The 21,311-nt window shown below is 36.7% G+C and overlaps 4 protein-coding genes across 5 annotated transcripts; 1 reads left to right on the top strand and 3 right to left on the bottom strand.

Moving 5' to 3' along the window:
* Positions 1-803: 803 nt before the first annotated feature.
* On the bottom strand, positions 804-2,400 carry LOC116017432 (F-box/kelch-repeat protein SKIP25-like). Its single transcript, XM_031258019.1, has one exon. It carries the CDS (start codon positions 2,334-2,336, stop codon positions 1,008-1,010), a length of 1,329 nt encoding a protein of 442 aa, XP_031113879.1. The 5' UTR covers positions 2,337-2,400; the 3' UTR covers positions 804-1,007.
* A 3,538-nt stretch (positions 2,401-5,938) lies between these two features.
* On the bottom strand, positions 5,939-8,855 carry LOC116015113. The gene is made up of 4 exons (XM_031255125.1): positions 8,661-8,855; positions 7,633-7,759; positions 7,466-7,538; positions 5,939-6,406 (listed from the first exon to the last, which is right to left on the bottom strand). Exons 1-4 carry the CDS (start codon positions 8,686-8,688, stop codon positions 6,137-6,139), a joined length of 498 nt encoding a protein of 165 aa, XP_031110985.1. The 5' UTR covers positions 8,689-8,855; the 3' UTR covers positions 5,939-6,136.
* A 1,091-nt stretch (positions 8,856-9,946) lies between these two features.
* LOC116017101 (DNA-directed RNA polymerases II and V subunit 8A-like) lies at positions 9,947-12,101 on the top strand. Of its 2 annotated transcripts, none has more exons than XM_031257628.1 (5): positions 9,947-10,049; positions 11,077-11,185; positions 11,279-11,427; positions 11,580-11,662; positions 11,793-12,101. In XM_031257628.1, exons 2-5 carry the CDS (start codon positions 11,113-11,115, stop codon positions 11,902-11,904), a joined length of 417 nt encoding a protein of 138 aa, XP_031113488.1. In that variant the 5' UTR covers positions 9,947-10,049; positions 11,077-11,112; the 3' UTR covers positions 11,905-12,101. The 2 variants fall into 2 exon arrangements, with proteins under 2 accessions (XP_031113488.1, XP_031113489.1); XM_031257629.1 differs by having other exon boundaries at positions 10,006-10,049; positions 11,093-11,185.
* A 294-nt stretch (positions 12,102-12,395) lies between these two features.
* LOC116017872 (BTB/POZ domain-containing protein At5g17580) lies at positions 12,396-14,737 on the bottom strand. The gene is made up of 3 exons (XM_031258528.1): positions 14,703-14,737; positions 14,534-14,603; positions 12,396-13,976 (listed from the first exon to the last, which is right to left on the bottom strand). Exons 1-3 carry the CDS (start codon positions 14,735-14,737, stop codon positions 12,396-12,398), a joined length of 1,686 nt encoding a protein of 561 aa, XP_031114388.1.
* Positions 14,738-21,311: the final 6,574 nt, after the last annotated feature.

Here is a 21,311-nt window from a genome sequence, read left to right as displayed (position 1 = left end):
GAATTTGATCTCTTCAATTTCGAAATATCACTTAATTAAATATCTGCAGCCGAAGAGTAAAATAGGTCAGAAAAATAGTATGATGAGGTCGGATGGGACAATATACCTTTTGGTTGGTCTTGCCACCACTAAAGATTGGACATATATCTAAAAACGATGTAAAGTTACTTAATAATAACTTGATATGCGCCATATGCATTAATAGTCTACCTCCTCAAACTATCATTTAATAAATTTTAAATTGAGACTTTACTTTATGAAGAATATATATAATGGAACTTATTTTTTTCTCCTTGAACTAAAAATTATTGTTTCTTTCTTAATTAGTGAGCAACTATAATTCTATCATGGAGTTGGTGCGTTCGTATACATCACCAATTGAACTTTGGAACTTACAACTTTTTCAGGGCAAATGTTATTAAAGTTTATGTAGTATACATTGTGTAAAAATAGCTAAAATGGCTTGCGAGTACCATATCTATTTATGCATTATTTTGGACAGGATATGCTGACGATTTTAATAGGGTATGTAGGAGTGAATTTGAATTCTCTTAAAGTGAGTGAATGAATTTCAATTAATTCTTGTTGTGTAATGGAAGCTAGGTGATAATGGTGAAGTATTTTGTTCATGATACCACAGGCTACAACAAGTCTGTGAAGGATGTGGTAAATAATCTCAAGATATTAAATAATTAATCCACCGGTTATTGTTACCTTGATTGTCTAAGTATAAACTCGAGAGATTAAAGAATTATATGAGACAACACAAAAATAAAAAATATAAAATATAAAAAATTAAACAGTATAATTTTTTTGTTGTTAAGGTATGTACTATAGTATATATACCTAACTGGCCGCTAGATTTTGAAAAATATCTTTAAAATTACAAAATAAAATAAGAACTAATTAAACATTTAAAAATTTTCTACTCAATTATATATTGATTGATTAAAGAAAAAAAACATGAGTAATTTACTAATTTTCTTTCTTAGAATTGAATTCGCAATTTAGTTTTCTACACTCTTCATCCTTGGCAATATATGAACGGCAATGAACTCCATCTCCGGCGGCGGATTCACAACCCAAATCCTAGCCGGCTGCGCCGCCACGTCCACCACCGTGACCCACCGTCCACGGCCAGACACGGCGCAAACTTTGCCTCTCTCCACCGCAATCCGCTCTGCGCCCTTCAGATGCTCCGACGACTGAATCACCTCCTCCCAACTGTCATCTTCCGGTTTATACCTGCTCAACGAACCTATCGCTTCATCCACCATATAAATCTCATTATCTCCGTCCCCCGCCGTCGTCTCCTCCGCCACCGCCGCCGGCCCGTTCCACCCCTCCAGCATTCCTCTCGGCATTTTCTCCCACCGGTCCGCCGTCACATCGTAAACGGCGCCTTCTTTTACCGCGTTCCCTTTTATATTTACCATGCACAATTTACCTTTATACCCCACGCCTTCAACGGCTTCCCGACAAAACTGCCCGTTTTTCAGGGAAGTTAGTTTTTCCCATTTCCAGTCCGCGGGTTTCTCGCTAACGTCCCATTTCTCCAACGACCTCGCCACGTCACCCTGGTACCCGGACCCGACGCCGCTCGCCACGTAGACTTGGCCGTGGACGGAGCCGGTGGCGCACCAGCGGCGAGGGGCGGTGAACGGCGGGCCGGAAAACCACTCGCCGGAAGACGGGTCAAAGCACAATGGACGGTCGAGCGCGGGAACGAAGTTGTGAGTGGTGCCGGCGACGAGGAGAAGCTTGCCGGAGACGGCTAATGATTGGACCGGGAGGGTTCTAGAAATAAAGGAAGGGTGGCGGTGGAGGATTTTCAGAGGAGGTTCCGGCGGCGGGCTTGGGAGGCGGGCCCACTTCGACGAAAGGGGGTCTAGACACAAGAATTCAATCGAACTCGACGGAACTTCTGACTTACCAGAATTCCTGACTATGAGGTTAGGTTTCTCGTAGATTTTATTCTGTATCCTTATACTATACTTTAGATCTAACACTTCTGGCTTCCCCGTGGAAGCTGCAATCGACGATGACGAGGAAGCCATTGATGAAGAAGGAGAGAGCAGAGCGTAGAGACAGTAGAAGGGAGGGAAAGAAGGGGAGTAGATGAAGCGGCGCCAGGAGCGGCAAACGCCGTAGAGAAGGGAGGGCGGGACGGCGGAAAGACATTGCTGGGCCAAGTGGTCCGGCAATCCCGGAATCAACACCACCGACGAAGTCTTATCATCTTCGTCGTCGTCATAGAATTGGTTTTCTGGTCGTTTTGAGGAGGTATTGTTGTTCATGTTTTGTGCTTTGTGTTTCGTTATTTTCGAGCACAACATAGTTTCGTCATCCTATATATAGGAGCTCCACATGGTCCAAGCATATGCATATTTCACGTGCACATCACGCGCATTAGTGCATATATACATTTTTTGCCGGTGTTAAGGCCCTCCCAATAGTCAACTTGATACCTTTTTTGAGAATAAATTTGTTACCTTGAAAGAGAGGAGGAAGACTGAAGAGACAGGATGAGAGGTGGTCCTGTAAATAAAGGTTTTGCATTTTTGTAGGACTCGTGTAGGACCCAAGTCATGTCTGCTGTGTCTTGAATTTGCCGTGTGTGAGCTACACTTGCTCACTGGATGCGTTAATATCATTATATTAGTTATATTATATATTGAAAATCAGTTTTTGTTCTTTTTTTTTTTTCTACCATCTTCTTTTTTCTAATCACACCCCTCAAAAATCACAATAAAACTCTACTATTAAGGAAGGTCTAAGAGGGCATCCACATTAGTGGTCTTTTTATAGTTGTTTAGGAAGGCATTGCTTATGTGGATGAGATAGAGGAGGAGATAGATTTTTTGTGGGACCTGCGCCACGAGGGAGAAAAGGAATGGCGCAAGATAGCTTTTTCTTCTTCTCTATCCAATCTCTCTCCTAATTGACACATCAAAAACCCCTCACAATTGAGATTACACTTATACAAAGCTGCCAAAGCATCGAAACATGTATTACTATATTGATTTAGTAAATGAGAAGTCTCGAATAAGATTTGTTTTCAGAGATAATAAAAACTCAGTTGGGTTTTTATCCGAATGCCATAGGTGACAGAATCCTTTATTGGCAATTCTAATGATTATTTTTAAAATTATTATTTTTCATAAAAGAATTTATGATCACTTTAAATGGTATTTAGTAGTATTGAGAGACAATTTTTTAAAATTTAAAAAGAGTAATGCTACACATTATTTCTATATTTTTTCTTCCCGATCGATGGGGCACTAATTACAAGTAGGTATATATCTAGGTGGGTCTAATTTATAAACAACGTATCTAACTTGTGAATATAACGCATGTCAAGAAGAGAAACTTAGGAGGAAAAAATATGATTAGATGCATCCAAAACTCTCCATCAAAATAAAATAAAAGAATAAACCTAACCTGGCCTCTTTTTGACTTAATATAACAATATATAGAGGTCTCATCAAGAATACACTTCAAGAGCAATGTGTCACCTGAAGGTGAAATTGATCACTAGAAAAGCCAACTTCAAGTTAGATTTGACACAAACTTTAGTTATAGTTGATGGGTTGGATATAGGTAGTCTAACCTTCGATCTTAATCTAAGTGGTTAGACTAGACCTAAATTTAATCATGTATGGTATAAAATCTTGGAAACACAAAATTTTGTTATGAAAAGTACAATTGGATTCTTGAAAAATCTTCGTCTAATTTTGAGGTGTTTACTTCTCATACCCAGTTCGAATCTTTAATTGATACTTTAAGTTCTATAAATATCTTTAAAAGATACGTGCAATTGACACCTTCTTCTTTACTGAAAACAACAACAATACTCTAATTTTTCAAATTTATTTGAGCTTTAATACTTTATTTCCTATCAAATCTATTAGCTATTTTGTCACCATTTATCTAAATTGTAAAATCAACAATACACTCGTACTGAGTAGGAGCTCAATAAGTGTAATGGCCAGATGTCACAAACCCAAGGGCAAGGGGCACAACCAGCGGAATCAACAACCATAGGATAAGATTCACGACGATATCCGATGCTGAGTTCTGATATATTTTTTTTTTTTGTGCATACCAAGATTTAGGTTGTCGGTTACGACAACAACTTTTCAGCAAAATATGAACATATCCATATTTTGGAAACTTGTGGAAGTTATACATTCTACGACTTGTCCTACAATAATATGGATGCCCGTAATGAATGCAAAAAGGTCCACTTTATGTATTAATTGGCGTTCTTGAATTTGCCCAGATGTTGGTTGGGATTCACAATTTGCAATAATTGCGGTCTTCTCATCGATCTGCACACTGCATATATGCATTGCATGCTATTAGTGATAATAATGTCAAAAATCTACTTTCCAGATATTATTATAAGGTAGCCCCGACCTCCCAACCACATGTATTGTCGTCCTTGAATGCCATTCAATGTTTTGTTCATACTATTTGTTTGGGCATGCATTTGATGCCCGGGGACTCGGGGAGACTTTACTAATTCAAAATAGTTATGACGAGGGTAGGTAAGAATCTTATCAAAAGTAAAGATGATTTGTCAATGTGGGTACTCATTATGATTCATCTTTATTAAGTGTAGGTTCAAATCTTATTAAAAGTATGGATGATTTGTCACACTATGAGTATTACTTATGAGTAATATATAAGTTGCGTATTGAATAAAATCTGTCAGCAGATAGTTCTAACAAGGAGTCTATTCAATAGATATATAGCTCTAATAGGGAGTTGAACTTGGAATCATGTTATAGTTACCAAATTAACTATTCGATCAGTTGAGTTAGAGTTACCGCTATAAACCATAAATATCTAGTTGTTTGAAGGGCATGCAATTATTGTTATATTATCAGATCATTATGCAAAAGTCCACGTTCCGGGGGAGGGTCTTTCATGACTGTAGGTCATTGGAATTGGACAATACGTTTCTCAAATAGTTTTTTGCGCCAACTTGTTCTCAACAAGACCTTTTTGTCTTAGTCGTCCTTGAGTCTCAAAGTCCTCTGATCTATACCTTATAGGGAATATATATTCCTTGGGTTTGACCTCCCTATACGTTCCATGCTCTTATTTTATAGTCGGGTCAAGGTCAAATAGTTCAAATCAAAGTCGAGTAATCAATGCTTTGAGTCTATATAAAAGTCATTGATGACTCACAAGTAAAGGGACATTTCCCACTCTTCCTCTTTATTCTCTCTCTACAAGACATTCTCTACAACATGGAATAATAGAGGCTTTTAAACCAATTTCTGCCAGCTTCTCTTAGCTCGACACATTGAATAAAAGATCTAAAACAATTGGTTCTATCAATGCCTATCCTTAGAGAACATTCTTAACAAATTCTTTTGTGCTAGCTTGTCCGCGTTAGAGACACTTAACATATTCATAGAAATTAAATGTTACAGATCGTATAAATCTCGAGGAGGGTTATGTTTGCATACATCATAGATGATATTTTCATGTTTGGCCTCATGTAGTCATGTTGCTTTAGTGATGAAAGCTAAAATGCTTATCTTGAATCTCAATCAGATGCTTCATGCTTTTACATCGTCCAATCCTCCACTTTTTTCCATCTTTAGTGTCACATGGATCATGCAAGCGACATATATACATACAAAATAAAGCATATCAAACCTAGCCCGCGTTGACAGCTCAACTGATCACAAGGGTGAAGTTTAAGAATAATATAATATAACCAAGACGGAGACAACTCTAGTCAATTTGAACATACAGTTACTTTGTTTATCATAACTTTTCGAGTTTAATTACTTGTAAGAACCATTTATTAACCTTCTTTTGGTCTTGGTTTGAGCTGATAAACTATAAGCCAACTGATTAGCCTCTTGCATATATCTTAGAAAATAGAAACATAACTATAAAGAGGTTGAAGAAAAGAAAGAATTAGAAGTTTCGAAGTTGTAATTCAGAATTGAAAGCATATAAAATATATGCACAATGAAACCAGAAACCTTGCATCTCAAAGCCAGAATAGCTGTGTCTAAGTCCATGTACAGTCAAGTCTACTGGCATGTTATTGAAAAGAAATTAAACTATGTAGCAAACTAGCAATATTTATTTACAATGCAGAGAAACCCTTTTACTGCTTCGCCTCGGCAGCTTGCTGGACGAGCACGATGGTGAGGGTGACGAGGGAGGCGTAGATGGAACTGGGCAACTTCTCCACCACCTTCCCGACAACGGGTACTCCTTCTGTCGTCCTCTTTGTCAGCAGAGCTAGCGTGGGGGCCACGGCCAGAGTGATGATCAGTCCTTGACTGACGGTGATGAAGGTGTCTTTAGTTAGTTGCGAGATGAAGGCCACAAACTCCTCGCGGTTGAGTTCTCCATCGAGATTGAGATCATGTCTCTGTCCAAAGACAATACAATGTCGGGTGAATATAATGGAAACGAAATCAGAAGGCAAACTACTGCAACTCTGCAAGTGTGTGTTATTAGAGATAAAGATCAGTGAGTTGCAGACAGAAAGAATGATGTGACCAAGTGTTACCCGTCGAGAGTAATATGGATAATGGTGTTAGATTGGTTTCAAATTGGATATCTGATACGGAGTGGTTCATTTTGCAGATAATATAGAGAACAAACTTCAAATGTCGTAGACAAAAACATTAATAGATCTCAAGAACAAACTAGCTCTCGTATAAGTTACTCTCAAGCCACCCATCAAACAAAAAGCAGACTGATAATTGAACTCTGTTACCAACAGAAACTGAGTTGGTATTTATGCCATAGTATGGTTTAATAAGAAAAATGTCTTCTATTGAATTCTTTGAAATCATTGTTCTCAACACGTAATCACATTGAACGGCATAAAAACATCATAGTACACACACAAGCATTTATGGACTACATATAGCCTATGTCTGGTAGAGCTTATTTTAGAGTTTATAGCTTATTTTATGCTACAAATAAGCTATAAGCTCTATTTGGTAAAACATTACGAGCTTAAAATAAATGCTTATTTTGAAACGCTATCCTAAGTAGCTACCAGCTTTTAAGCTTTTAGCTTTAAGGTAACTTATAAGATAAGTTTGCCAAACAGAGCGATACTTGGGGTGAAATTAATGTTTACCAAAAACTGGTTACACGCAACCATATCCTAGCTTTCACCGAACCATATATATGATGCAAAATGCAGACTACCAGAGAACGTGTTAGTTAACCACCAGATGAACTTAGACCATTACATACATCCAGGCTTTCCTGATTAAGGCACTCTATATTCGTATAGCAACAAAGGAAAATATAGCAGATATTAGCACCACCGGGGGGATTGACCAGGCTGTATTATTGCCTATCTAGCAAGTATAAATTGAATCCACCATTCCACGCTAACAATTTATTCAAATATCAGGCAATGCCCGATTTCCCAAAGCAGTGACATTCTAAGATGGAAAAGGTGAGATACCTGCATCATTTCCCTAACTTGTTCCTTTGAAGGAGGGTCAAAGTGCGGCCCAGGCAAACGCTTATTGATATCACTGTAAGAACAAAACTGCGTTAGCAACTCTCTTGACAACTTGTCAGTAGATAAAACGGGAAAATCAAAGAAACAACTAGTCTGCATCATCTCACTTGAAAATAAGCAGCACAGCAATATAAAGATCTTCAAACGTCAAATTAACTCTGCCCGTTTCATTCTTGAATCGATCAAACACCTTGTCTGTTATCTTTCGTATCTGCTTCTGTTTCCATTCTTTACCTACATGATGCCATGGATGCAGTTCATACATAACCTATTTCAGTTGTACAACAGTAGACTCAAAAAGAAGACAGGAATAATAACTGTTACAACCTGTTAAACAGCAAAGACATACAGGAAAGCAGGTATACAGAAAGGAATTTCAATATCTTGGGATTCTTGGCCAGGCAAAATTCCCTCATCCCCATGCCCCCAATAGTTATACCATGAACCCATCACAATTTACATAATGAATGTTCACAATTCAAATTGTGAACATTTTGTTGACAACATTCAATATATAAATTGTAAATATTAAGTATGTAAGGTGGACCCGTGTCCACAAAATAATTTGCCACATGCCCTTGCACCACGACCCACTAGGGTTGTGCAGGGGTAAACCAGACTTAGCGGCCCATTAGGTGGGACGAGTACCCGTGCCTGGTGCCCAAAACGAACTTTCCACACTTAGTACCACACTACAAAATGTGTCCTCGCCCACAATCTACATCTAAGAACCAATTGAGTTGTCCATACATGCAAGGAAGTACAATATCAAGAGAACTTTAGGTGCTGAAATATCCTTTAGACTTCATGTTCCTTGTTTAACTGTTTATAACTGACCTCATAGGAGCCCCAACATGTAACATCATTTCACTTTACAAAATCATCACAAACCACTTTCATGTACTCAAAATCTCAAATCAAACTTAGAACCGCAGAAAGTTAAGATTTTGCAATCTTAAATCTAAGGCCCAGAGATCAACTGCTCACAGATTCAAAAGAAATGTTCTCCCAGGACATCTTAATCCATAAAGATGGAAAATTTAATAGAATATAAGCCAGGAAAAGCAGATAAAAGACAACTATTCTAACAACTGATGCGAGACTCCCAAAAAGAAGCGATGAATAGCAATGTTACCTTTAAATTTTTCAAGAACTTGGCCCATAGCGATTGAGGAAACACCAGTGCTTAAACTTCAAAGTTGCAGAAGGGATTGCAGGGGAGACTGGGAAAATTTATTGGGAAATTTCAGAGACGTAGAAGCGATCACGAAAAACCAGTGATTCGTGAGCGAACGAGCGCTTCGGATCCACTCCACGTAAGAATTGTCTTGCTTTGCGAATTGCGATATACGAGATATTTAGCCTGGTGGACCATGTTCAATTTGTCTTATTTTATCATGCAGTGTAAACTGAATAATTGATGAGAATTTGTCAACAAAAATTACCAAAATAAAAGGACATTGTGGAAATAAAGAGTTATTGTCAATTTCAACGTTGAGTATCATTCACTCAAAAAAATTAATTATCAAATTAATCCTTTAAGTTTTTTTTTTTTTTAATTTTAAAAGCATCCTTTAAGTTTGTATAGTTATAGTAAATAAAAATATGATAGATTATAAACAAAAGAGAAAATAAAAACAAAGTTTTAAAAAATAGTGCAATTGATCACTCTAATGAATCGTCGGGTGAAGGTATTAGTAAATAGTAGCTTAACATTATTTGATGTAAAATTTGGTATCTGGTTAGCATAATCTAACAAGTTTGATAGACCATGTGCCATAGTACGACTTGAAATTAAATTCTAAAAAATATTTTCCATATTTTCATACATATGGACTCTAAGTTAATAATATAAGCTAACGATACTTAATATTTTATATGTTTAGTCATCAATTATTGTAGCATTGTCACATTTAATCATATCCTTGTCACATTACATCATCGATCAACTTTCATTTACTTGTCACAATTAATATTTCAATTCAACTTCTATCATTCAACTATTATGATATTTTTCATATTTAGTTATCAACTATTGTGATATTATCACATTTATATATAGTCTTTTAATTTTATCACATTAAGTCTTCAATTTTTTATTTTTTGATTCTTTTACAATAGTTGAGAGCCAAACATGGAAGTTATTTATTTATGAGTTAATACCTGATTTGATCACTCCGCTTTTAAATCTACTTAATTTCATCCCTTACTATGTAACTTTTACCTAAATTAGTCCTTAGTCTAAATCAAAATAGTCCTGATTGAGGACTATTTTGATTAACAAATTTATAATTATGCATAAAATTAAGCAACTGTAAATAATCAAAGTTGTGAAATCTTAATAATCAAGGGAGTAGATTAAATATTAACTCTTTATTTATTCTGGTTAGTGATGACAAGTTTTCCAATTTTCCTTATAAAATTTGTTACTGGAGTTTCACCTTATATTTTCCTTTGTACAATTGTACCTGAACCCTAGCTTTCCAAGGTGCACACTCGTAGCATACAAGCTTCGAACTCGACGGTGAGTTTCTCTTCTTCTCATAGATGTCACTCGATTGCTAACTTAAAGTTTTGATTTTTACAAGTTTTATAGGACAGCATAATGAATATTTAGATGATAGATGTTAAAAAAGCAAAATTAATGTCGTGAAGTTTGGAACTTGTCGGCAAGAATTTGTTTTCTCAGTAAGTTTGATTTAACTGAGGGCTAGGGCGGAAGAAGCTTTGTGCTCTGGATGGGCATAAATTTATATTGCGTGAAACTACTTGCTAAAGTAGTTGGTAATGGTGGGGAGGTGGTTAAACTTGATGTATGGATGGTTTCTACTTTCTATTTTCAATGGTTTTTATTTTATTTTATTTTGACTGACAATAGAAATTCTCCCTCTCTCTTAAAAAAAATAGAAATTCTCCCTCAGATAGTGAGGGTATGCACGGTTAAACTCTGCCTGGCTGAGCCTAGCTATAGCAAAGGACCATAACGATAGGTAAATTGGCCTAGGTTGTCCATAACTGACGGGTTCAAACCAAGAAGGCCAATAGGCGGTTGTTGGGAGTCGAACTTAGAACCTGTTGTTACCAAGCTAACAACTCGACCAATTTGGTTGGGTTGTCCCCTTCAATGGTTTTTATTGCTTAATAATGACTATGGTGATATTAGAAGGTTTCCTAGTACATATAGTCATCCCTGTTGGATTGTCGGCTTTAGTTCAGAGATTGTTCTTTATTTCCTTAGCTGGCTGGCTGGCAAACTGTTATCAGTTGTCTTAACATGAATGGTTGAGATGAAAGATGCAATGCCAAAGCAATGTAATATTCTGATGTTGTCTTATGATTCAGAGAGAATAAGGGTCCTCCACAATCTTCTTCTTCTTCTTTTTTTTTGTTTTTTTGTTTTGGTTTCAATACCTTTTAAAGCGATTGGATTGCATTTCTAATATTAAATCAAGGGATTAGGGCTGTATGTTTCTGTTGAGTAAACCGTGTTGTATATATACCACTGTGATTGTGTCAATGCCTTAATCTGACTTCTGTTTTTGACGTATTAGTGGTCAAATTTTCTAGTGGAGTGAATTAACGTGAAGATGGCTGAGTTTCACTTCGATGATATTATCAAGGTCGTCCAGGTGGATGCAGATGGTAAAAAATACGATAAAGGTAGCGTCTTCTTTAGCTTATGGTGATGCTTCACATCAATTGTTGTCTGTAATGACTGCCAACTTCCTGTACTTAATGATATTATTTCTTCAGTTTCTCGCATTGATGCAAAGAGCCAAGATGGCGATGCAGATATAGTTCTAGATATCAACTCCGAGTTATATCCTGTTAACAAGAATGATACATATCGGATGGTTTTATCACATACTCTTAATTTAGACGGTTCGGCTGTTGGTCCAAAGGTATATTGGTCCTTTCTCCAATAAAAGAATATTCTTGGAAAGACTTTCTTTACAATTCATACGGACTTTGGTCGTGGATTATTATCCATGTTTAAAGCTTTTTAATCAGAATTTTTTTAGGTCTAAGCTCACCTGTCAAACAATGTTTGTAGGGCAATCCGAAATCACTTGCAGACAAATTTGAGTATATCATGCATGGGCTTCTATATAAGGTCGCAGAAGAGTCATCTAAAGTGTATGCTCTATATCTATTTCTTACGAGAATTTTTTTTCACATTTATGTTATGGATTGAGTAATCATTGAAGTTATGGAGTATTTATTCCAGGTTCGATGTTATTAACATTCTGATTTTCTGTCTTGTCAGGGTGGTATACATTTCTTTTGGAGGACTCCAACTGAAGCTGAGAAGTGACCCACTGAAAATGCACAAATTCAAGCTTGACCAAAGGCTTTTCCTACTTTTGAGGAAAATGTGAATTCTATTGTATGACTATTTTGAGGTTTCAATGGATTGTTGGAATCGAGATAGTTTTTTGTGTCTAAGTTGGTAATATTGCAGTAGGTGTTCTGTACTTCTGTTGGATCCATATTGATGAAAACTTGTCCAAATCTAGCAAGGATTCTTTTGTATTTTTCTATGCAATATTGCAATACAATTGTTGTTTAGATGTCATTTCTTGCTATCTTTTGGTCTAAGATTCTGTCTTTTCCCCTTTATACCCTTATATTCAAAAGGCTATTTTGTATATAACCAAAAAACGTTATCTAGAGTGGAAGGAACTTGAGTCACTTAAACAGGAGGTTGAGAGTATGTTATAAAGACTTGATTCACGTAATCAGGTGGTCAGGGGTTTGTTTTAAAGACTTGGGTCACTTAAATAGGAGGTCGTGAGTCTGTTATAGAGAACTTAGAACGTAGATAAGTAGATAAAATAAGAGTAAACAACAAACTAGGGCAATTGTTTCTTTATTTTACATTCTTGGATTGAACTTTTTTCTTCTTCACATGGCAATTACAGTCATGCATGGTGGTCATGCACCCCAGCTTCCTTTTCATTTCCCTCCACATGCTACCTTTCTCCTTAACAGTCTTATTACAGCACCCTCTTTGAATCTCCTTCATCTCACTGCATTCCCTCTCGAGCTCCAACACCTTGTTGCTCATCTTCTGCATCTCCTCCTTCACCTCTTCTTCGACCCTCCCCGCTCTCGACGCTGCTTCTTCGTGTTCTTCCTCCCCCTTCACCAGCCCCCGATCAGAGCTCTGGGCCCCGTTGGCAATGGTGTCTCGCAGTTTCAGCTGTCCTACGAACAGAACCTGCACCACGAGTCTGAGTGGCAGCCGCTGATTCTGTGCAGCGTGTTCACAGGCCTCGGGGGACATCTTGTTGCAGTCGAGCACGCTGCAGACCTCCTCCCTCTCGGATTCTGTCAGGCATCTGTGTTTATCCAGGTAGATATCGACAGCTCTGTATATACCATCAGAGCTTCCCTTGGTTTCTGTTGAAACCGAGGCTGATAGCTCTGCAAGTGACACGAATGTGCTCGCGTTCATGTCTGTGTCGCGAGAAGCCTCTGCCAGGAACTCGTCGATGAGCTCTGCCACTGCAATCAAACCGGAGATATCTGAACTGGTGTAATTGCAGTAGTAGTTCTTCAATATTCTCTTCAGACATTCTGCGTCGTATTTTTCATCTTTCGTGTATAATTGACATAGTTTTAACAGGTCCTGGACCGTTGCCTGATCAAGCTGTTTTCCAATTCTGAGCTCCAATCCATCCCTGCATTCGACGCTAGCACCCAACGCTATCGCAGATTGCAGCATTTCAAACAGTGATCTGCAAGAAATCAGCCCTTTCTCATCAGGTAACAGTCTCTGAATCGCTTCAATCACTTCTCTCTCAGAGTTCTTTTTGTACATTGTTGAATTGTCTGAAATCCAGTTTTTAACGTACTGACAGAGCGATGCAGCCACGTATTCCAGTGGAACTTGGCGGTGAATCATTGCAGAAATAATGGGTTCATAAAGCCTAATAGCTAGCACTGTCAAGTCCTCGGATTTCCATTCAATATCGAACAGCTTCCTCCTCGCACTCGCCCTAAGCCCATTTTCTTCTCCATCACAACCATCTATCTTGACCGGTTCGCCAAGAAGGCGGGGATCATCGAGTGCTTGAGCGACGAGGGACTCTGCACAGGCATCGACCAGCCCAATCTCAATAGCCTGTTGCAGAACATTCTCGGTGGTCTTGAGGGCTCTAATGGATTTGTTCCAGCTTGGGACGACGTTATGTTGGAAGTAGATGAGCGCCCTTTTGAGGAGATTGTTGGTTCTGTGATCCTCAGTCATCCCGAGGTAGTATGCGAGACAGCAAACATGAACAACATTCTCGGTTGACAGCTCGATTTCAAGACCATGACAGAACCTCGCTACCACCTCAAATGTTTGTGGATCACCAGGAATCTCCCCCAGCAAAAGTGACAGATTATCCTGAGGATTCTCTCTCAGCACTGCAGCCACTCTAGCACAGTTTTCAGCCAGAAGTTCCTAAACATTTCACCACAACATTCCCTAGTTAGCAGTTTACTATGTTCTTTTTTGGGTGAAAAAAACATTGGTTTTCACGGTCACTACAGAAGGGTGTGTACCAGGTAAACTCCGACCACAAGGAGGTAAACCAGCCTAGGTTGTCCATAGCTGACCAGCTCAAACTAAGAAAGTCAATAGACTGCTCTCACCAAGAGAAGCCAACAACCCGACCAACTTGGCTGGGTTTCCCTGAGAATGCCAATTTACTATGTTCTTTTGTTTCATACAATGTTGAAAACCAATGTTTTTTTCACAGCCACTACAGAAGGGTACAGGGTATGTACGGGGTAAACCCCAGCCTAGGTTGCTGACGGGCTCGAACCAAGAAAGTCAATAGACTGCTCCCACCAGGAGTTGAACTTGTAACCTTATGGTTACTAAGCCAACAACTCGACCAACTTGACTGGGGTTTCCCCGAGAATGCCAATTTACTATGTTCTTTTGTTTCATACAATGTTAAAAACCAATGTTTTTTTCACAGATATTCTTGAGGATTGCAGGGAAAATGTTCTAACCCTATTCACTGAGCATGTCACTCCACACACACATATCTGCAGAACTGAAGCTGCATTCTTGCTCGGTTTCCTGAACCGAAAAAACAAAACAAAACAAAACGAAAAGCAAAACAGTGACAAGAAATTGAAATGAAACATGTGGGGGTGTTAACAAGGATGTTCCTCTTACCTGGATATAGAACCTATGCTGCTCTTAGCAGCCATAATGTCATGGTTTTACCCTGCTGTTGAGAATCTGTGATTTTGCCACCATCAGAATCAAGAAAGAATGTAAACCAGTTGGGAGTGGCAGTGAGAGTATATTTGTATTTTTTTTTCTTTTCTTTTGGGGTTTTGCTGAGAAGGAAGAAGGCATTGAAGCCTTGAAGGACTTCTTCAAACGTTCAAAAGCTTGAGATGTGGAGTTTCTGTTATTTTCAAATTGTTAAACACAATGCATTTTCTTATTTATTTATTTATTAGTTTCCTAATATGGCAAGCCATCCTATTATGTCTTGAAAATGACATAATTGATATATTCATGGAGAGAAAATGATACGCGTCTATTATTGCTCACCTTGTGACCCTAGACAAGGAATATCTCTTACTCGTATAAACGTACACCTGCTCAGCATTAATCCCGTAGGCCATTCGGTCCTCTTCCCGAAAGGACCCGGCCTCATTTGGGTCCCACCGACCCGACCCAAGGTGCAAGTTTATTCCCCCAAAATTATTAGTCAATGCATAGCGTGCCCAGGGCTCGGGCAAAATTCCCGATCTTCACGCTCCCACTGTTTGTCCAGAACAGACAGCCTACCGCACTTAGGGGGTAAATATAGTAAAACTTGTCTTACCTGATCATCGTAATCTGATACGCCAAGAACCTTTGTGCTCGTGGACGTATCAACGATGCTCACAACCTCTTCTATGCACAGGGGCAGTGGCAAACATGTCGAACTCTCGACATGTGTTCCCTTTCAGCCCTCTATACAAGGCACATTTAATGCCTTGAGGGAGAGGGATCTTTCACACTAACACACACATCTTGGTTTGAGAGCGTCTGATCCCCGACAAATTATCCTAGATTAACAACCTGCTTCTCAGCTACACGTAAGTGTATTTGTAAATCCCGATGTATTTACCACATCAATATTTTTCGACAAATTTCGAATAAAATTTTTACACATACATGATACGCCTATGATGTAAAAAAAAAAAAAGTTAATAATATTTTTAAAATTTATGAAAGTAATGATGGTTATATAGACAAAAAAAATTTAAAAAAATATAATTTTTTAATATTACATTGATATCTGCACTTGATAAGAGACTAATATAATTGAGTCTCGATCAGACTCAAATATAATTTATTTAATATTACATTGCTATCTGTAACTCAGAAGACACAATTCTCCCATAGTATTGTTACATTAAATTTTTGGATATATTCTTTATTTCTTTATACGACTTCCTAAAAGCTCCCAAACAACCATAATTCCAACGTATGGTAAATGTTAAAGTAGCTGACGCATGGTTAGAGTGTCGTGTCTCGTGGTCGAAGCCGCAGCAACAGTAGCATTCGGAGCATTGACGACGTCTCAGGCATTTCACTGGGGTTCGGTTCTTCACTGGTAAGTAAAACCCAGAGATCATCCTTTCATTATATTTGCAAATTTGTAAAGTACGGAGTAGTGTTTTTCACCCATATGCACATCTATCGACATTGTTTGCCTTATGGTTTCCATTCCAGGATTTTCTCCACTTAAAGGATCAATGCATTTACAAAGATAGATAGACAATAGTGGATGCCTATAACCTGTTTGATGAAATTCCTAAACGAGATATACCTTGATTTTAATACATGTTCTGGGTCATTTTCTTTTGCCTGCAGAGATAAAAGGTTGAGCCTTTATGTTGCTCTGCGTCCTTTTCTTTGGGGAGAGCTAAAAGATTCAGTCTTTGTGTTATCTTTTGATATGTGTGCTTTGATGAATTTGGAAATGATTGCATTACTAATTGTTACTAGAAATAACATGTATGTTTTCTTGCTTTTCAATGTATAGAGTGGGAGTTGGAAATGGTGAAGGGTATGATATGGGCAACGGCTGAAGACATGGCAAGGAATAGGGGTAGGGTTCTCTCTCTGTATCGCCAGATACTGAGGAGTCTAAACTCGCCTATTCTGCCGCTGAACTTGGCAGCCAGGCTACAGAAGAAAGCCGAGGCTCGTGCCATGTTTCTTCTTGGTGCCGAGGAAAGATCCCTACATAACATTGAGGATCTTATTGATGCTGCAGAATACACCCTTTCCCTCTTGAAGAAAGGGGAGCTTCCAAAACACATCCTAGTCTAAAGTGTGCGGTTGCCAGATGGTTAGAAGTGATTATTTTCTGTGATAATGCGTATTTACATCTGCCCTTTACAGTGTTGGGAAAATTGAGTTTATGTTAATTTTCGTTTACAATACATGTATTTGGAAACTTATGTTTGCCGTTTCTATAGGATAAACAAGATTAAGAAATATTGCTGGTGAATGTTGAGAAATAAATTTTCTTGGAAAAGGTTGACCATTTCATTTGGTTGTTGCATGCAAGTTTGAATGTATCGTTGTAGACTTGTAGTATAGATATAGCTGATTGATATCCATACTCAATTAAGATGTTTGAACTTTAAGTAGGTTGCATCCCCATAAAAGTTTCTTTTGAAACAAAGACAATTGACGTATAGGGAAGCATACAAAAATGTTGTTTCCTAGAAACAGTCTAGTTTGATGCCTGTAAAACTCATATTTTGGGAAGATGAAATACTCTTCCGACAAGCTTCTTCAGCCAAGAAACGTGTTTGTTTGCACTTGTAGGAACTTCTAAACCTACTAGTATTATAGAATTAAAAATAATTCTTTGAACTGAATAAAGCATAGCTGTTATAAAGAAAGAGACCTACACGGATGGCCACACGGTGATGAGGAGATAGAAAGAAGGGTTAAACAGTAGATTTTTAAGCTAGGAAAAGCGGCAAAAACCTGTTAGTTTCATTCATGAATCATTAGTTTATGTTATACTTAATTTTTAACAGATTTTTTAAGTTGGAGATGGCAACATATTTCTCCTACATGGTGATTTCTTGCCTTGTCATCTATTCAGAATTAAGAAGTTAAGCAGTTAAGTCAACCAACTAAGATCTGCGTGTAATCTCTTCCTACAATTTGATGTAATTTCTTTTAAGTTTGTTTTTCCCCCTGGATAAAGGATTCAGTTTGTTTTCTGTTTGGCATTTTTCAATCATATCGAAATGAATTACTTTGTCTATTAGCTATTGTTTATTCTATATGCAAATCACTCTGAACGTTAAAAGGCATCAACTCTAAACTGAAGCAGTCTATTTCTCGATAGTTTGCCTGATATGGTAATGAATTTTATAGTATTTACGCTAAGCATTTTAAATTGGCGTACTCTGTACAAAATAAGACATACTTACAGGCAAGCACATGCATAAACTAACTTGTGTAGGTAAGTCACCAACCCCACATAGGTAATTTAAGAATTAGCAGTGTAGTAAAACTGTTGAGAAGCATGTTCTGCATTTCTCAACTTCTATGAGAGATAGTTAATGCAAATGGTGAGAGAGTTGGGGGTGGGGGGTAATCACTAACAAATTGAAATTACTGCAAAGGTTAACCAATTTACAGTTGTAAATATTCGTTACTTCAGTAGGCTTAGAAACTTTTTTTCCTTGTCTGTTTGTTTCTTCATATTATCTGTAAATGAAACATCAACGAGTGCTTGATATCTGAAATGTATGATTTTCATTCCTCCCTCCCCTTCCCGTGTTTTTGATGAAAAACTGCAACACATATTTGAATCAGCAACCTAAATTAATCCGAAAAAAATGCAGACATTAATGGATTTTGTTCACTTCTGATAATTTCTTCTTACATGACTAATTTCCTATGCACATAACTATTGCTGTGTTTCAGATTTTGGTTCTTGAACCTATGTTTTCTGAAAATGCCCGTAGCCAATATGTTAGATAGTCGAGGACGTATGTATTGAGTCTATGATAGTTTGTATTTTTACGATCTCTTTATTGAATACTATATTCTATTCAGTTAGCAAAGATGTTCAAACTTCTTTATAGGTAATTAACTACATCTTCCATCTCTCTCGGCACTCACAGGGATTGCATGACCTAACTTTCAGCATCCAATGATTGAGCAGAAGAGCCTGCAAATCGGCAGTCTGTTTGGCTTCCAAAGCTGTCGCCTAATTAGAAGCTGTTATCGCAGAGAAATCTTGGAGTAGTAGCAGTATTAGGTTAAAATCCTCACAAAAATCTTGCACTGAATCTTGAGTTCACTGCCATTACCATATATGATGTTTGTATATTTACTGTTGCATTTCTTAACAACTTAGGATAATGGGATTTATAAATTTTACTGCCCTGTTCAAAGAACTCCAGATGTTCCAGTTGTGATATAAAGTGTTGGTGTTGTTCAAGTGATCAGATTGGAGAAGTTAGAATCCTCTTTTTATTAGGGATGCAAATGAGTTGAGCTGAGCTCGAACCTAGATTAATTGGCTCGAGGATGAGTTTAAAATAGTTATAGTGACTCGAGCTCAATTGAGTTCAGAATTTTAGGCTTGAGTTCACTTTGTTAATTTTTATAAGGCTTGAGTTTGATTTGATCGACTTGAATTAAGCTTGAGTTTGAATGTCTTCCACCTAAGTTGTGCAAGAAGGACCCCAAGCTAATCCCCGGGAACAAATGAACAATGAAGCTTCATGGGGTCTTTCTATGCAGGTGCTAGTAGTCTGCATCTTCACAGACATGTCTATTTCACCGAACCTCTCTTCGAGTAGGTGCTCAAATTGTTACGCCTTTTGTGCGAGTAAAATCTTCTCACTACATTAATATCATTATAGTTATGGTTGTGGTTCACCCGGGCTTTGGTCACCGTTTCCCTTATAAACTCATGAGTAGCTCAACAAGTCATGAACCAAAATATAATAATTACTTAATAAGTTAGTTTAAGCTTGAATTTAACTGTTTTCCAAAAAAAAAAAAAAAAAAGGTTGAATTTAACTAAAGTTATAAACCAAAAAACGTTAACTCAAGTAAGAGAGGTTGGGTGTTCAGATTTCTACTTAGGCTAAGCTAAATTAATCAACTAATATGGGATTGTTTAGGCTAATTTTAGATTTGGATTATAGTGAAATATTCAGTAAATGGTGCCTACATATTCAAAGCACAAGCTTTTCGTGATTTTAATTATAATCCCTATGAAATCGTGCTGTTTGTGGGATTTGAGGATGTTGGAGTTAGTTTCTTTCTCTATAAAAGATACAATAGATAAATAGAGGCAATGAGTTATTATATATTCCAAGATAATTGGGAGAAAATGAAATTAATTATTATTTTAATACCCAAATAAAAATAAAGAAAAGAACAATTTGAGTCCATTTATCATATAAGGAATTTGATAAAAGGAGTATTTTTTTTTATATCATAATATTATTAGATAATATACTAATAACTTATTTCAAAATAGAATGAGTATGCTCGATTTTTTTTGAATAAAATTTATTATACGAATCTTATGGTAATAAATCAATATGTTGCAAATAATAAATATATAATTTTATGATAATTTTAAATTTTTTTATTGAAATAGAATATATCTTTCAATTTAGTATCAAACAGGCAAAAGGTCTTAGGTACTCATTTTACCTCTATTTGCATTCAGTGGACAAAATGCCTTGCAAGATATTATAAGCACTCTAGTGGTACATATTATATAATTTGGCATAAAACGTTATAATTAATTTATTGTTTAATCAAAAGACTATAATTTGAAATCAATCAATTATAACATATCACGGTAAATGAAATTTTTATTGCCTTGGAGAATAACTCTATCATTTTTTGTTTATTTTTTTTATTTTTAATTTTTTGGGTGTTTGAGTTAGTTAAGGTGCCTAGCTTGCATGGAGAGGGATCATTGGGTAGTGGGCCACCACTTGTATGAATGCCAAAAGAAACAATAGCTCTCAAGTTTCAACTACCACTGTTTGAAGAATAATCGCAGATTGTATGATACGAAGCTATCAATACTCCCCATTAAATTTTGTACCTCAAACTGATTTAATTTTTTTAATGGCGAAAAAAATTCACAATTACTTATTATTGAGTAAACTTTAATTTTACATAATAACATGTAAATTCGATAGATAATCACACACTAAATAAATCTCACTCTTGTGTAATACTCGTAAATTCCACTAGGAAGATACTATGCGACATATGGGCTTGACTAAAATGATATTGACAATAATCAAATTTGTGACCTTTTGGTACAAGAATCATTTTCTACCTTTTTTTTTTTTCTTGAATACTACTGACTCCATTACAATGCAGTATCTGTTCATTTTCTACCTATATAATCATTCTTTTTAGGGCTCAAACTGAATTTTTTTATTCTTATTCTATAGATGATTTATTTTAAATTAAAAAGTAAAAATTAGTTGATCATTTAAAAGATTCTTTTGGAGAAAGACAAATTATAACTTTTTGGAAAAAATATATTTTCAAATAGGGACAAACATGCAGTTAGTAATGTTGTTAACAACTAAATCTATTTTTCAAATGAGTGCCAACTACCATGTAGTGTGATAGCAACTCTATTATCATTTCAAATGGGTAATCGTAAGATCAAATATAATCCCGATAAAACAAATACTACCTTATAAAGAATATGAGTGTTTAAAAAAATCTATTTTTAAAATAATATTATACATTAAT

This window comes from Ipomoea triloba, chromosome 4 (assembly GCF_003576645.1).
Source record: "Ipomoea triloba cultivar NCNSP0323 chromosome 4, ASM357664v1".
Lineage (NCBI taxonomy): Eukaryota > Viridiplantae > Streptophyta > Magnoliopsida > Solanales > Convolvulaceae > Ipomoea > Ipomoea triloba.
Note: the sequence above shows the minus strand (reverse complement) of the source record. Positions and strands in the feature narration are given on the sequence as shown.